The sequence below is a fragment of the Xenopus laevis genome, chromosome 1L, assembly GCF_017654675.1.
Source record: "Xenopus laevis strain J_2021 chromosome 1L, Xenopus_laevis_v10.1, whole genome shotgun sequence".
Lineage (NCBI taxonomy): Eukaryota > Metazoa > Chordata > Amphibia > Anura > Pipidae > Xenopus > Xenopus laevis.
The window spans coordinates 48,130,694-48,148,915 of record NC_054371.1 but is presented as its reverse complement, the minus strand read 5'-3'; the positions used below and the strand labels follow the sequence as shown (position 1 = coordinate 48,148,915).

At 37.0% G+C, this 18,222-nt stretch overlaps 1 protein-coding gene across 4 annotated transcripts in view; it reads left to right on the top strand.

Moving 5' to 3' along the window:
- LOC108698820 (teneurin-3) overlaps positions 1-18,222 on the top strand; it is a 299,615-nt gene that overhangs the window by 272,462 nt on the left and 8,931 nt on the right. For all 4 annotated transcript variants that reach the window (XM_041589114.1, XM_041589120.1, XM_041589113.1 and 1 more), the window contains 4 exons: positions 7,329-7,504; positions 10,242-10,477; positions 12,033-12,329; positions 14,367-15,978. In XM_041589114.1, the coding sequence (XP_041445048.1) occupies positions 7,329-7,504; positions 10,242-10,477; positions 12,033-12,329; positions 14,367-15,978 (2,321 nt within the window). The remainder of the gene's footprint in view (positions 1-7,328; positions 7,505-10,241; positions 10,478-12,032; positions 12,330-14,366; positions 15,979-18,222) is intronic.

Sequence of the window (18,222 nt, the reverse complement as noted above, 5' to 3'; positions counted from 1 at the left end):
CATTTCAACATTAAATAAACCCAACAGGGTGGTTTTGCTTCCAATTACAAGGTACTGTTTTATTATAACAGAGAAAAACTAAATAATTTCTTTAACATTGAATATTTTGTTTAAAATGGAGTCTATTGGAGATGGCCTTCCCATAATTCAGAAATTTCTGGATAATGGGCTTCCATATAATGTATCCCAAACCTTCTTTTTTTCCCCAGAAAATACAACAACCATAACTACAAAGTCGGCAGGCCCGGCAACTTATAAAAACTGCTCCACGATAATCACAGACCATATCCGAGCAGAAGGTAGTTCAGCTCCTGTTTGTGAACATAAAAATGATCAGCCAGATGAGTGCATTAGTTGGAATAAAACAATCTGTGCAGCCCCTAAGCAGCAGGCTTGCCTGTGTGTGTTTTAAATATAGAGAAATAAGTGACAAAATGTGTTCATTATATAAAGGCCTGTCGAAGTCCTCTCCCTAATTAGATAGGCAAGATTACTGTAGCTCATTTAAATGAAAGTCATTAAACAGTTTTTAACTTTGAAATGCTCTTAAATGTGTAGCTAAAGGCCACCGTGATTCAGTCTCCCATCAGCTTTAGACCATAATAATGAAAAGAAATGCTCTGTTTGGAAATAGCCTTGAAGGAAACATAGGGAATCTGCTCGGCTGTTCACTGATGAACATTGCTATGTGCCCGTTGTGTCGCGTTGCACAGATCCTGTGTAGCCACCACTTTCCGAGGGGGATTATTAAACATTAAAATTATACAGTGTTAAAAGGATAATGAAAACAGCGTTTTAGAACTTTAACAAGTATGTGTGTATGTGTTGTATATACAGTAAATACTCAAGACACACACAGCTACATGTTATAGAGCTCTTAGAGCCTTAAATTCTGCAGCAGCAATGTAATCAATGACCTGATATCTCACATAAGATTAGATTAGTGGCTGTTTTCCAAGGTAAATTCATGATTATTGTTCTTAATATTAACACAAATGCTGTAGTTGTGTTGCCATACCAGTTATTAATCTCCAGTACTTGTTTTCATTGGAGTCAGTTATGTCCTCTTAAGTGCCTTATGGTTGGTAGGTAGACATACGTGGCTCCCCAAGAAAGAAGGATTGAGCACAAAATATAATATGTATTAGGAAACTATCATGTAACCTATTGTAAAATAGAAAAAGGCTGGCACAGTCCGGACCACACTCCACACGTTGATGCAGTAAAAAAGTATTTATTAAGGCAAAAAACATCACAGCAATACTTTTTTACTGCATCAACTTGTGGAGTGTGGTCCGGACTGTGCCAGCCTTTTTCTATTTTGCAATTGTTTGCCTCCCTCTGCTGAAGGTCCGGGGCTTGAGCACCTGGACCTCCCATTGATTTGGGTAAGTCTACCCAAACTCACACCATGTTAAACACTGAATGCCTTTTTTGTAAATAGTTTTTTTATCATGTGACCTGTTATAATTATCCAGACAGGGATGTTGTATTTTAGTTTTATTTTATGTGTGCTTAAAGTTTAATTGTCCCTATGCCCAACTCCGTTTTTTGCATATTTATCCATTAGGCAGTTATGTTGTGCCAGTATTCTGAGATCTTGGTTCACTTCCAGTCAAAGGAGGAGTGTGCCGAGGGTCAGCTAGAAGCTGCTGCACCAAAAATATAGTTTTGTAGATGAACAGCACAAAATTCTACAGCTGCATATTTAGTGGAACCAGGGGACCCGAAGAGAAATGACTCTGTAACATTACCTAGAATTCGACCACAGATTTTTGCCCAGGGGCGCTTCACAGGTAAATCCAGCTCTGCTGCCAAATTTACAGCTCTTTGTGATATTGCTACTTTTCTGTTTTTTACAGCGGTGATGTAGCGGTAGGATTATAAGAATAGAAGAGAGGATTCAGATGGAAGAGAAATCTCACAACATTTTCACAGAACCCTTTTCTGTTGAATTTGTGCTAGTAAAACATACTAGTACAACCAATAACAACATAACAGTATATACTGTGTGTATATATATATATATATATATATATATATATATATATATATATATATATATATATATATATATATATATATATAGCATTTAAGAGGGCAGACAGTAGAGCCTCCTTGACTGCATGTCTGTCTGGTTACACCGTTGTTTCCGTTTCTTTTTGCCTTTAGCTGGAATAAGGAATAAGGCATCACTTGAGAATTGAAATCCCAGCATTCCCAAGCAATACTTACTTAAAGGACACAGTCTGTTCCATACAGCAACACATCTCTATTCACTGAAGCGACTGCTAGCATTTCAAGTAAAGTCATTCTAACTTTAAATTTTTCAGCGATCAAAAGTTATGGTGGACCTCGGTGTAGCAAAAGCCTACATGGAGCCCCCTTCCTTTTTTTGGGCAGGTCACATCTCTAAAGAACTATTACATTAGGTGAAATGCACATAATAATCAAAAGAAAATATCATATAGATGAAATTCTGTGATGTGATACATGCTGATCCCTAACAGTGTGGCTTTCAATTTTTCTCATTTGATGCCATTGTGCCTATTCTGTTCTGACGGTAGTCTAAGTGTAAAGAGCCAACTACCGTTTAGATAAATAGAAGTTAAATACATAGATACTCTAAAATTTTAGTTAAATCTGTCCTCACATGCAGACATACTGTACCTAAACTATAGCTGGCCATACATGGTAAGACCTACTCCTTTGGCCAGACTTCCACAAATAGGATCTCCATGGGCCAATCAGCATCAATTTGGGCTCATACATGGGCCAATGGGATACCAGTTTAACTGGGATAGAATTAGGGTGGGATATTACTGATCCAGAGAGCCCAGGGGTTCTTCCTGTAGTGTGTAGGGTGTGCAAGGAGTGCTGTATAGAGAAGTATTCATGAGAGGCCAGCACAGTCCTCCAGACAAACTGTGAAGCTTGGAACCTATTTAAATTTGCCTTAAAGTGTCATTTCCAAATAGATTTTTTATCGTAATCGTATCACAGCAGATAGATTTCAGTGCTGCTCTTCCGTTTAACACCATATAAATTATACAGAGGAAACGTATAACCTTTATACAGCCAAAGTACAAATGGATATAACTCCAATTCATTGTCACGGAAGGATAATAGGAATGACCCGCTGTGACCTTGGATGGCTGCTTTACTAATTGAATCTGGGTGATAATTGGATATATCACTAGCTAAAAAGTATGTCTACATTCACCTCCCTTTCCATCTCTTACGCATTAAGCATTTCGCAACCGCTGGCAAATGTTCAGATAGGACACATTAAGGAAAGTACATAGAGGTCTACAGCATTATATTAGAAAGTATTTTTTTTTTCATATCTAATTCCACCGCCTATTGCTTGAGAAAAAATTTCTTTTTACCTACCATTTTTACCTCCTCAACAATCATAATTCTAGTTTAGTGAATGCTACTTACTTATGGTCTATACAGTTTCTTAATAGATCTGTGCCATGTTAATTGTTTTTTCGAGATTACATGTAGCAATTCAATCTTATAAGGTTGCTATGACCATGAACAGAAGCCCAGAGTGAGTTTGGGCTTTTTGCTCTTGGTATAACACATTGGAAACAGATTGGTAAGTCATTACCTGTACATTTAACTCCACTCATTTTTGCCTTGTCAAACACATTGCTCTGAAGCAGTAAATTGTAGTATAGCAGTAATTTTGACAGCAATGACACCTATACCTATACCATCTGTGTGCATCTATATATATATATTATTTACAATATACGATATGTGCATCTATATATATATATATATATATATATATATATATATGTATTAAATACAAGCAAATGTAGTTGCATTTGACCAGATTTAGTTGGTATTTGATTTGTGGACTCTCTACAGTTGCCATGAAGAAGCTTGGTCTTCAGTGAGTCCCCCTAGTTAACTCACGTCCTACATTGACAGTCCAATCAGGAAGGGTAAATGTTGGGTCTGTTGTTAAATTAACTTCTTTTTTACTCACTACAGTTAAACTATTCTTGCCTAATGGTGCATAGATGTAGCATGTGAGATGAGCTTATCGTCATTTGCATGATATGTCTTCAGACTAATGTAATGTTATTTATTATGACAGTATTTATGAGGTGGAAGAAGGATGGGCACAGAGGCAGTCAAAACAAAACTTGAAACTGCCTGTTGCAGGATTGGCTGGGGGGCACTTTGTGTCAGTGACAAGAGATGTCAGCCCCATACTCTTTGCTGCGCTTTAATTTTCTTTAATTGTTTGACAGTTTCCATTGAATTAGAAGCTGAGCATACCCAGCAGGCAACCTAAAGAAGAATGGGAGACTAGATTTATTTGAATAGCATACACAGGGGGCAATGCAGTCCCCCAAACATAATCTTTTGACACTTGTCTTCATGGAACCAGAGCAAGATACTTTTGTATAAGTAAAGTCTCATTTTTCTAGATCACACTCTTGACCAATAAAGAGCGCTTCTTCTATTAAATTCAGACCAGTAAGATCACTGGAAGAGCGTACGGCTTAAGTGAACCAAAGAGAAGTTAATACTGAAATGTAAAGTGAAAATTAATAGTTATAATTTAAAGCAGGCTTTTAGAAGGCAGTACGGCAGCAAAGCATGTGCTTGCACTGGTTTATTTTCCTTTCTCCAGCTTTTAAATAAACGTAGGCGTTAATGCGCGAAGGCTGTCATTATATTTTTGTCTTGCTGCTCTACAAGTTTGATTAACTAGCTTATGACAGTCTGCATCTACATGTAATGCGCATTCCCCGGCATCTTTCTTAACACTTTGCAGACTTTTTGTTCCAAAACCTTGACATAGACCACAGATGCCAAACGTGTGTACCTTCACATGTCAACAAAAATCTCAGCTTCGTATAGTGTCGGGGAAACAAGATTGTTATACAAATATGTTGAAGTTTTATATTGTCATTATAATGTCTGCCAGATCTCACAAACATAATTATGAAGCTGAGCAACTTGTTATGTGTGATTGAGCCACCGTGGTACCGTATCTTATGTACACGCATATCAGCCTGCAATAAGGCATGGATAATTGTCTCGTTAGTCGTGTCCAGAAGCATGCAACTGTATCCAACATCTTCCGATTACAGTCATCCCTGAATTCACTGATTGTTTATACCATTAATAATACAGGCTTTCTACTTATTTAACTCCAACACCTGGTATTACACAAGAGATCAAATGTATCCTTTAGTCTCTATAAAGGGCCTATTCATCTGTTTCTATCATTATGGCCTTGTGGTGAGAATTCATGTATTCTCCAGCCGTGGCCATCAACATACTTCTAAGATAGCAATTAAGATGCCTATTTTTATCTTTTTTTTTAATGAACCTTCTGGATATACAGTGCTTGAACTTACTTAATCAAATAACAGGACTTGTGCATTTATGTATGATTATTGGTATATAGCACGACAACAGACCATGACATGCTTTTATGCAAGGAACTCTATGTCTTTGTTGTACAGTGAAAAATATTAAAGGTCATTTCTGTAAGAGCTATGGCAAAAGGATAGTTAGTGCTCCATTTAACTTAAGGTTCAAAATACATTTCAAAGCACGAGGCAGACAAACGCTCAAAACATAAATGATGGAACTGCTTTGCACAACCTAAAAAAGGGGCATTCTTGCACCATGATCATTTTCGAGAATCTATGGTGCTTGATGGGTTCAGGTTGGCCGTGCTCCATACGTGTTCATATTGTATTTCAGTGGTGCAGGAGTCAGTCATAGCACCTATTTTCAGGGTGCTGTGTCGGTGTTCTTACACGAGGCGATAGAAAGGCTGTTACATAGGGATTTACAAAGATATTTTTAAAATTGATATCCATCCTTGCCCTGCAGAGCTGACAATCTAAGGTTCCTATTATGTGCTCATAAACACGCACAAAGACCTTTTTTTTTTAACCAGGAACCAGTTAAGCTGCCTGTGAAACTTATTCACACATGGATGGTTAATATGCATCCAGAGTTGTTTACAAATCTTTTGTGTTGCTTAAATTTGACCTGTTTTTTAAAATGACAGATTACCATGTTCTCAATGAAGTACACGATCATAAGCACATGATCAGCATATTAGAGCTAAGAAAATACCCGCTCCTTCTGCCTGTGCAACAAGCCTTGTAACAGTGACTTTATATTTGGAAACCATTAAATTCTAGTGGCACAAAATATGTTCTTTGTACTAATGCAGATATATTCCTGCAATGTCCTTGTTGCTATGCAGTGTCTTTAATACTGCAGAGTACCTGTGTTTTCTCTTTCCATTGCTCAACCATATCTGTAAGCTCTGGGCTAAGAAACCACCTTATCTAAATATCACTTGCCTCATCTCAAAACATGACAGTTTCATTTCTTGCCTGTTGTCATCCTGTGATAAAGCAAAAAAATCTGTGTTTTATTATGGGAACCAGGATAAAAACAAATCAATGACAAGGCAACTAGGCAGTAGTGCAATATATATGGAGGTATATGCCTGCAGAATTCCAAACTTCTTTATACCACTGTATGATCGGTATTGTCCTTTTGTCCTTTGAGAAAAGGTGGCACTGATTTTGCTATCATGGGAAAGGGGACAATCATAATTAGGTTAAATGGATTTATAATCATTGATACATAAGTTAGTATTAAAGTCGTCATATTGCTAAAAAAAAATTCCCGCCTTCCAACAATGGTAAGAGAGCTACATATTCAGCGGAACAGTCCCATCTTGTGTCTTTCTGGTATCTTCCTCAGGGGTCTACCTACTGAAGCACTAAAAACAGGTTTAAATCTTACTACTCATTTGTTATGCTTTGGCTAAATAAGAATAAGAACTCCCCTACGCTCGCCCATATCAATATATTAAGGACATTTTATGCAAAAAGCTACTACAAAAGTCAAATAGAAATATGTTTGTTCATACAGTATATTGCAAAGTCATCCCCTATATGGTCAGACCTAAAATCCCTGACTCATTCATTGTGCATAATTATCCTTTTGCTATTAGTTTACACAGGTGCCGTGGTCACATTTTTGTGGTAGTTTCTATTATTCCCGAATTTTGTTAGGTTATCCATGCAGTGTTGAGTAAGAACAGCGACCATTTGGGGAATCTAAATAGCCTGACTTCTACATTATTTTAAATATTGGACTTCATATCAGACTTTAGAACAGGAGGATGGAAAGCATTCATTGCTAGAAGTAAAAGTTATAGCAACCAACAATGATACAGCTCTGGTGACACAAAAATTGGCTGATTTCGACACAAAAATGAACTGACTTCTCTCATCGTTTTTGTTGTTGTTTTGTGTTTGTAGCTATGACAGTGAAGGCCGTCTTACCAATGTGACTTTTCCAACTGGAGTGGTCACTAACCTTCATGGAGAAATGGACAAGGCCATCACTGTTGACCTAGAATCATCTAGTCGAGAAGAGGATGTAAGCATTACTTCCAACTTGTCTTCAATTGATTCCTTCTACACGATGGTCCAAGGTAAGCTTTGTAAAGACTCAGCTGTGGATTGCTGAGCTAAAGATGCACAATTCCATAAGTTTTTTTGTGCCAAAACTCATTTCCATGGTGTCATCAGAAAGCTAAAAACTGCCCCTTTCCACACTTTCTTGTGAAGTTTAGCAGATACATGAAATATGTATGGGTATGGGTAACATAGTTAGTATTGATGTTGATGAGCTTGTGATTTAGATGACCAATTGTTTTTGTTAATTGATTAGATCTCCTGAAGTTCTTTGGCCAGGCATTGGATCTCCACATAGAATGGCAACAAACGTTTTGTTATTCTAGTACATGTATGGGATCTATAATCTGGAATGCTTGGGACCGCGAGTTTTATGGACAAGGGGACTTTCCATAAAAAAAAATATTTAAACATTAAATAAACCAAGTAGGATTGTTTTGCTACCAATATGAATTCATGCAGCTTAGTATAAGCTACCTAGAAATGTTGAATTATTTGCTTATATGAAATGGCCTTCCCATAATTTGGAGCTTTGGGATATTGGATTTCCTAATAAGGTATCCTATAACTGTACAGTGCATTTCTGTGTTTATATAACAGACCCTTTTCCATTTCAGAATTTCTCTAGTACAGTTCTGTGTTATCTAAAGAAAGAGAGCATATTTGATCTGAAAGTAACTTTGAAATGTGATTTTGGTCTTAATATCAATATAATTTGTTGACAATACTTTGCTGTTCATTGGATCCTTAGATAATGCTTCTTCCCCAGGTTACACTGGCAAATTGGCAGGTTGTTCTGATTTTAAAAAAATGACTTCAATTTCCACAAATATATGATTGCTCCCTGTGTATTCTCAGAATGCATTTTTTTTTCTCCAGGGAGTGCATTGCTGAGATTTTGTAATACTGCTTGCATAAACACAGGAAAAGAACCAGTTTAAAGTTTGACTGAGATTACATTAACATCAATAGAGGAGGTGCCATAAGAAAGAAGCCATGTATTATTGTTAAGGTTCCTGCTGCAAACCCCATTGATGTAACTGTAGTATTAAGAACTCAAGTGCCATTTTATTTTTGAAGGGGGGTGCAACTCTGCTGCATGTCCTGCCTTTGTGCTTAAAGTGTGGCTTTCCTGCTGATTATGGACTGGGTCAAAGCTCTAAACTGCATTTATTTATAGCCACAATTATAGGGAAGTAATTGTAATTCCAGCGACTCTTAGTGTCACTACCCTTACTCCATCCCCTGCTTTCTGCTTTAAGCTAATTATCATGGTAGGCCTTTAAATCTGCATTCAGGTTGTATTTTCATACCTACACCTTATATTCTAGAGAATACAAAAGCCAACACAGCGTGTAGGTGAGTTCTTTTATTTTGTGTTAAGAAAATATATGGTAGCAGGTTCACTCAGGCCCAGAGAAGCATTCTTGCAGCTTTCTAACTTTTACATCAAAGAAATATAATCTGTGTAACTAAAAATAATTCAAATGCTTTTAGGCCACTGGGCAAACAATAGCTCAATTTTCAGTCACTTTGAATGTTATTAAAGCCATGAAACCATAAGTAGTGCACCACCCCACTCTGCCATTGTGCTTCTTATTAGGCATCTAATGTTCTTGTACCCAAGGGAGCCCAGCCTGCTGCAGAAAGAACATATAGCTGACTTTCTTTGCTATGTTTGTGCAGATTGCTCTTTTCAGCCTTAACACTATACAGGTTGTCTCTTACCTGTAACCAAAATGATTTATTACTGGAATACAAGCTGCAGTCCCCTTTGTTGTTGGCAAGTTTTCATACCCATGCTGCCAATCACAGCACAACTTTTGCTTTTCCAATAACTTCCTGAAACAATTTGCTTGATCTCTGCTTCATCTCTCTACTCCCAGCATGAGATCCTCCTTCCATCTGCCTGTTCCAGGTCACAGGTTCTAAGCTCCATTTGTCACAGTTCCCCCAATGGGCCAATAATTGTATCTTTAGTCATACAAACTAGACTAATCGCAGCGATAAAGTAATTGCTTGTTAATTTATTACAGTAAAGAGGGCTGAAAATATTGGAGCCATTTTCTACAGAAAAAAAAGAAAGGTTAAAATGTCAACCTCTGCTCCTTTTGGGGTTCTTCCAAAGCACAACTATTTTAATTATTTCTATTACATTCAAAATGTATGTTGTTGTAGAATTATTGTAATCATGCATATATAATCTTGAATTGCTCAAGAGACCACTTTATTTGTATGCTACTGTATAAATGTGTATATACGTGTATTAAAGCAAACATAATGCATTCCTATGGAACACAGAACCAGAACGGCATGATTATGGTGTAGTGTTTTGGATGCTAGGCACAGGTGGCACTATGGGTAGGACAGAGGAATGCAATTGGTGGAGAACATTCCTCTCAAGCCTTGCCCATCAAAGTGCAAAGCCTGTACATATTCACTGCAGTGTACTCTCATTTATCTGTAATTAAACGGACCACAGGCAGCAATGATTACAATGCCCTTTTCCAAATAAAGGAGTATCATGTGATGCCACCCTGCAGTTTATCACCTATTTCTCTTTAGGAGGTGGCTTTAGGGGCTTATAAAACCCTTTGTTTTGCATATATATATATATATATATATATATATATATATATGTAGATATATTAATAACTGGATAATAAATATATTTAATCTGGGTTTCTTAATAAAATTTGAAAAATAGTTGACCATAATTATATCCAATAATTGCTTCTGTTTTGTTTTTTATAGACCAGCTGAAAAACAGCTACCAAGTGGGGTATGATGGGTCTGTAAGAATTATATATGGCAATGGAATGGACTCTCACTTTCAAACAGAGCCCCACATCTTAGCAGGTCCAGCCAACCCAACAGTGGCCAAAAGGAACATGACACTTCCCGGAGACAACGGGCATAACCTGGTTGAATGGAGATTCCGAAAAGAGCAGGCTCAGGGGAAGGTCAATGTGTTTGGTCGGAAGCTCAGAGTAAGCATATAAAAATATTACATTTCAGTAAAGGACTATTTTTCTCATTTACTATGTTCTATTATTTAAGATTTCAAGTATATGGTACATAAGAGGGAAACTGTTTACACTAATTGCCAGTACTGAATGGACGACCAGAGCTTGCTAGTACATATTCATATTTTTCATATTCCAGCATGTATATTAATAAGTGTAACTGTGATGTATTTAGTAGAGAATTAGAATACCACTTCAGTGTAATTAATTACATGCAAACTCTAAAATTAATAATGCATTATAGCTAAAGATGTTTTTTACATAATATGCAAAATATTATGTAGTATTGTGGTTTGCATGTATTATTTTGTATAGAGCTTCTGTACAAGTTCCTGTGTGTTCAGCAGCCCCTATATAACAAATCATATGCTCCCTACAGATGTGAATCTATGTGAATCCTAGCACAAGGGAAATGGGGGCAGAGGGGGTATAAAGAGCAATTGAACCCCCTGAAGTGAAGCAATGGCATTGTAGCACCTATATTTTTTGCACAGTACAGTTGTATATGGGAGTTTGTACAGCGGCTCTATGTCAAGCATTTTACACATGCATAAAAAAGAGCTCTTAGTGTTCCAAAAAATGAGGCATAGAAGTCCATAAAAAAGCAAATATAACAAACCTTTCAGACAATAAAAGGCTCATTATGCTACAGTATATCCCATTGCAACTAAACTATTAATTGTGGCTACTGCAGTGCCTTAATGTTTCCCCTTAGGGTGTGAGTTATTGGTATTCTTGCCTAACACAGACCAATCATAACGCTGCAATTCCCAAGATTACTCCTTGCAGAAAAGGACATTAATTGTGCAATGCTCTAAATTTCCTTGTGTTTTGGCTGCGCATATATCTTAAATCCAGTACATAGATCACTTGGGCAAAGTATGAGTTAAAATCCCGCTGACCTTGGGAACCCTACGTAACGAACAAGCGTTAGGCATTATGTGTGTAGCGATTTCCCAAGAAAATAAATTGCCTACCTCTAATTCTCATTCAAAATATGGGAGTAATACGGCTGCATCAATAATCAGTGACAGAGGTATTTTTCATTCTGTAGCATTGTAGCTCACACCATGGTTTGTCTCTGTCATCTGTCATTGTTGATGATAAAGTTAAATGCACGTAACAAGTTTTGGTTTAATAGAAGCGCTTGCGTTCTGAGGCTGATCACTTGGCGGCTTTGTGGGTGGGGAACACCTTCATACAAATACCTATATACAAAAGACCTGTGACCGTGAAACTTTTCTGTTAATACTCATTAGTCGTTTCAAAAGACCTCAATTTAAAAGAGGTTGTGCAAATGCCAGGCTCATCTCTGTGCTTAATGAAACCTTTTAAAACAGCAGTTAGTCTAATGCCTTACACTTATACCAGGTAGTTGCTAAATTAATTTACTAGCAGAGCTAATCAATCATTCTAAATGGTGTCTATACACACAAAAAAGCTGCTAGTTTGAGAAGTAATAACTGCTTAGTGCTGGGGCTCTTTGATTTATTGAACGATCTTGTTTGCTTTATAAAAGGTAAATGGCAGAAACCTCCTTTCGGTGGACTATGATCGAACAACTAGAACAGAAAAGATCTATGACGACCACAGAAAGTTTCTGCTGAGGATTGCTTATGATAGTTCGGGCCATCCAACGCTGTGGCTTCCAAGCAGCAAACTCATGGCTGTCAACGTGACTTATGCGTCCACTGGTCAGATTGGCAGCATCCAACGTGGAACCACCAGTGAAAAAGTAGAGTATGATGCACAGGGAAGAATCGTATCACGGTTATTTGCAGACGGTAAAACCTGGAGCTATACCTACCTAGAGAAGGTAAGTTCCATCCAGCTTTAAAACTGTTCTCTAAAAGACGGACAACATTCTTTAACAGTTTTCAATCGACAATTTATGTAATTAGAGCCTAGTTAATTATTCATTATTACTTTCATTGTCTAGGCAGAAGTGGAAGAGTATATTAACTAAGCTGTGTATTAAGACAAATTGTTGATGTTTGTATGGGTTTAACATTGATTCTTACTGCAATTAAGTAATAACTTGTCTGGATCCATGTGACAGTAATCTCAGAGTTTACAGCTGTAGGCTAAATACACTTGAGCATTATGGCACTAAAATATAATACATTTCAATCATTATGATTTCTTATAGCTACAGGACATTGTGCAGGTACCCTAAATACAATGTGCTTTAAATGTTTATTTTTTTGTCTATCCCTTTATCTCATGGGGGCCATTTACTAACTGTACCAGTGCAGGTAGCTGCATATACCAGTCAGCAATTCTTTTTGATCAGCTTAATAGTAGCTAGAGAATAAGAAAAAGCAATCTGATTAGTTAATATGTAACTGCAAATGAGCAATTCAGCATCTGCCGTAATAACTTTCCAGGCTTTGCTTGTCTAGAACTATAAACACACTCTACAAGGAGTTGTATAATAGTTATATTGTAAATTTGCAGTGAGTATGGTATATGTGTGTGTGTTACTTTGTTGATTTGTCGTCTCTATATGTAGATAAATACATGTGACACTTTAATTTCACACAGTACATAGCGGGACTATAGTATTGTAGCACTCATTGCGCTTTCATATATTAGAATGATCCAGGCTTCTGCTAGAAGGGGTGTTTTTGTTTTGCACAGCAGCAGCAAAAATGCCTGGCTAAGTGGAAAATATGAAATTAAAGTATCCCCCTTTGCCATGCTAATAGTGTTTGACTTAAAGTAGACTTTTGCTAAGCCATTTAGGGAATACTACTATTGAAGTGACAACAGAATAAACAGGAAGCCAATTTTTCCACTCAGACAGCAATATAAAGGATAGCTTCTGTGCTCCAGCCTTGCTTGGGTAGCCAGCTTATTCATTCACTACACAAACATTAACATACAGATTTTATGTCTTTGTGAGTTCAGAACTTGCAATCTGTCACAATTTAACATAATTCTCCATGCTGAGCAATGGAACATGATTAAAAGCACAAACGATGCCAAGCCTCACTACATAAAGTACTCTAGTACAAGGCAACATACTTGTCAAGTCCAAATGGAATTTTAATGCAGTCATACCAAGTCAGTTTGTACCTCTGTGATGATACAGGTTTAACAATAGCAACAAAGAGTCCTTTAACATATATGCTCGATGGCTGCATGAGCAGAGGGGAAATAGTTATGGCGCTGTCTCCCATCTGAGTCAAAAGCATTTTGTACTTAAAAGAGCAGCTGCAAACCTACTTTTGGTCAACGAAAGCCATAATATTCCTTTCCCAGCTCATGGCTCTGGGCCTGTTTCTGTTGGGAGAGAATAAACAAAATGAATGTGTTTGAATGTTACTCATTATAATTCCCTCAAAAAACCCTTTGCTAGTAAATAACGATTCTGTCTGAGATCTTCATATTCCCTAATACAATCACATGGAGAAGACTTATTGCAGGTAACTTTGCTACTCCTAATAACCATTATCAAAATATATGCTAGTTACTTTCTAATTAAGTAGCTCATGCATTTTCTATATTCTCTTGAAATATTGCCATCCTAAACCACAACTCTTCTGCCTCGGATATTACATATGTCTCACCCATAACCATTGACAATCTGCTTCTTGGCTGCTTGTGCCTTCCAAAATAATGTGACAGCCAAGCGCATTATAAATCTCTTGCTTCTAATTGACCAATAAAGCATCTAGTAAATTAAGTAGAGCACTCTAAACATATAAGTTCAGTGATGATTCAATTAAAAAAAGAGTTATATTCTCAACTGAAAAGCATAATGATATTTTGCACAAAACTTGCACTTGTTATGGGGTTTTTTTTTGTATGTTTATGGAATTCATCATGGAGATTATTATTTCTTTTCCAGACAATGGTCCTTCTGCTTCACAGTCAGCGGCAGTACATCTTTGAATATGATCTACTCGACCGTCTTAGTGCCATAACTATGCCAAGTGTAGCTAGGCATACCATGCAAACAATACGTTCCATTGGCTATTACAGAAACATATACAATCCTCCAGAAGGCAATGCCTCCGTCATAATGGATTACAATGAAGAAGGACAACTCTTGCAGACCGCTTATTTAGGCACAGGCAGAAGAGTCCTGTTTAAATACAGGAGGCAAACAAAGGTCTCTGAGATACTGTATGATAGCACAAGAGTCAGTTTCACATATGACGAGACTGCCGGCGTTCTAAAAACGGTAATCCTTCAAAGTGGCGGTTTTATGTGCACTATAAGATATCGTCAAATTGGTCCACTGATCGATCGGCAGATATTCCGCTTCATCGAAGATGGCATGGTGAATGCAAGATTTGACTACAGCTATGATAACAGCTTCAGAGTTACCAGCATGCAGGGTGTGATCAATGAAACGCCTTTACCTATTGAATTGTATCAATTTGATGATATTTCTGGAAAAGTTGACCAGTTTGGCAAGTTTGGTGTCATTTATTATGATATTAACCAGATCATTTCTACGGCTGTTATGACCTATACAAAACACTTTGATCCTCACGGCCGAATCAAGGAAATTCAGTATGAAATACTGAGGTCACTTATGTACTGGATTACTGTGCAATATGACAGTATGGGAAGAGTGACAAAAAGGGAAATAAAAATTGGACCTTTTGCCAATACCACTAAATATGCCTATGAATATGATGTCGATGGCCAGCTCCAAACTGTGTATTTAAATGAGAAGATTATGTGGAGATACAATTATGATTTGAATGGTAACCTCCATTTGTTGAACCCCAGTAACAGTGCAAGGTTAATACCATTACGTTATGATTTGAGAGACAGAATAACAAGGCTCGGTGATGTACAGTATCGGCTAGATGAAGATGGGTTCCTTCGCCAGAGAGGCACAGAGATCTTTGAATACAGCTCCAAAGGCCTTCTCACCAGGGTGTATAGCAAAGCTGGTGGATGGACTGTAATATACCGTTATGATGGTCTCGGCCGGCGAATCTCTAGCAAAACTATCCTTGGCAAGCATCTGCAGTTCTTCTATGCTGATCTTAACTATCCTTCAAGAATAACTCACGTCTATAACCATTCCAGTACTGAAATTACTTGCTTGTATTACGACCTTCAAGGACACCTTTTTGCCATGGAGGTAAGCAGCGGAGAAGAATTCTACATTGCTTCTGACAACACTGGTACACCTCTTGCTGTTTTCAGTAGCAACGGCCTCATGCTCAAACAAATCCAGTACACTGCATATGGGGAGATTTATTTTGACTCAAACCCCGATTTCCAGTTGGTCATCGGATTCCATGGTGGCCTCTATGATCCGCTCACCAAGCTTATTCACTTCGGACAAAGAGACTATGACATATTAGCTGGGCGCTGGACTACTCCTGATATTGAGATTTGGAAAAAGATTGGCAAGGACCCAGCTCCTTTCAACCTATACATGTTCAAGAACAACAACCCTGTCAGCAAAATTCATGATGTAAAGGATTACATCACAGGTAACAACTACATCGTTGTTCTATTGTTCACTTTCCATTGGTTAGACACAAACTTTTTTCAGATAATAAGTGGTGAATAGGTTGGCACAAACCGGATCACACTCCAAAAATAGATGTAGTAAAAAAGTATTTTATTGGAACAAAAACATCACGACAGAGGCCTTACGCGTTTCGTGCCATAGGGGCACTTAGTCATAGGCATAGACTGACAGTCCTTTGTAACACGTTTATAAAATGTAAAAAATACAAAAACATAAATTTGCACAGTGGGGCCACATAATTTAAGTCAGGGAGGGAATAGCCTCAGGAATCAGTAGTATGACCTAGAAGACTTAGCCAGGAGCTTTCACAGGAGAGTGCTGAAAGTGATAGTTAATGTCCCCATCACTGCGCCATACCCTTGCAGGCATGTATATATAAATAAATCCAAATCTGACTAGTGATTTCTGCCCTCTTTTACAGTGTTTTTAGCTTCCTTGGAAGGCTGGATTAGGTTTGTTGTGAAGTTATTACATTTGCAACTAAAGCTTTAATTTGTTCGAAATGCAGTAATGGTTTCAAAATAAAACAACTCCTGTTGGGTGCTAATCACGTCAACCAAAAGGCAATTTATAATGCTGAATTAGGCAACAGCAGTTTTATTTGGGTTCTTTCTTTTGTAGCTGATTTGCACAATTTTGTGAAATAAATGTGTAGTCCAATTTAAAAAAATGACTTTCAAGCTGAGTGGTTTTATAAAGACTGCTGACTGCTGAATACATCAGCTGCTATACGTCAATGAAAGGGACAATATAAAGTTATATCCAACTCAAGCCTTATAAATGGAACTTATGTTGAAAATGCTTCCAATGAGCTCAGTATGCCCAGAGAAGAAGTTCAAAAGCTACGCACGCTGCTTAATAAAACATAACAAAAATTTATTTTTTAAATAAAAATAATTGACTGGTTTTAAACATTGGTCTCCAACTCTCTTGTTGGCTGTTCACTAAAATACATATATACAGGTCACTAGATTAATCTGTCATTGCTTTCATTACTTTGTAAGGACCAAGAAAAATAATTATATTAAAAAGATATATAAATATGTACTTGAGAAGTTCTTGTAAGGACACTGTCTAATATCCACTGAAATGAGATGTGCTGCTCTTGACAAAAGTGTAGGGAAAACTAGAAGTCTCACATTATTTTGACAAGCAATTCATCACAGATTATTTAACCACTGAGGATGGGAAAACCAGAGATGCTCCTGAAACCACCTGAGCCCGTGTGCGTCCCCTTTGCTGAAAGAAATGTCAATTTATTCTCTCCTTTGACAAGTCCAAAAGTAGATTGTGTTGTCATAGAAATAAGATGGGCTGGTGTGTTATTCTAATGCCGCATGCATATAATGTGACATGGGTACTATCACAGACAATAGCTAATTAGTAAGTCCAGAAGACTTTTGTTTTTTTTTTCCATAAAGCTGAAAAACAAACCCTTTATACTTGTTCAGAGTGACAGCCGATGACAGCTTTATAGACTCTGCGATGAATATGTTTATCTAAAGGTGGATTTTTATTTAACAGAGATTAACAGAGGTTTTTTGTCTTTTTATTTTATTAAAATGAGAACTAAAACACACACACATATATATATATATATATATATATATATATATATATATATATATATATATATATATATATATATATATATATATAAATGTAAACCCATAATGCTTATGAAATGTTGACTTTTAAAGAATCTTACTTAACCTACTGCTTGATCTTGGGATATACAGATATGGGACCAGTTATCCAGAATGCTTGGGACCTGGGATTTTCCATTTAACATATTTTTCCCGAATTTGGATCTTTATACCTTAAGTCTACTAGAAAATCACGTAAACATAAAATAAACCCAATAGGCTGGTTCTGCTTCCAATAAGGATTAATTGTATCTTAGTTTGGATCAAGTACAAAGTACTGTCTTATTATTACAGAGAAAAGGGAAATACTTTTTAAAAACTTGGATTATTTGGATAAAATGGAGGCTATGGGAGATGGCCTTTCTGTAACTCTGAGCTTTCTGGATACCTGGCTTCTAGGTAACAGATCCCATACCTGTATCTTTAACTAATAATCAAAGTGCCTGTTTAGCTAACATGCCTGTTAGCTTATATAATATGCTTTTACAAGCAGTGTTCTTTTTTTTATTATGTTCATAAACAGACACTTCAATTAAGGCAGTTAATTCAAAAACAGT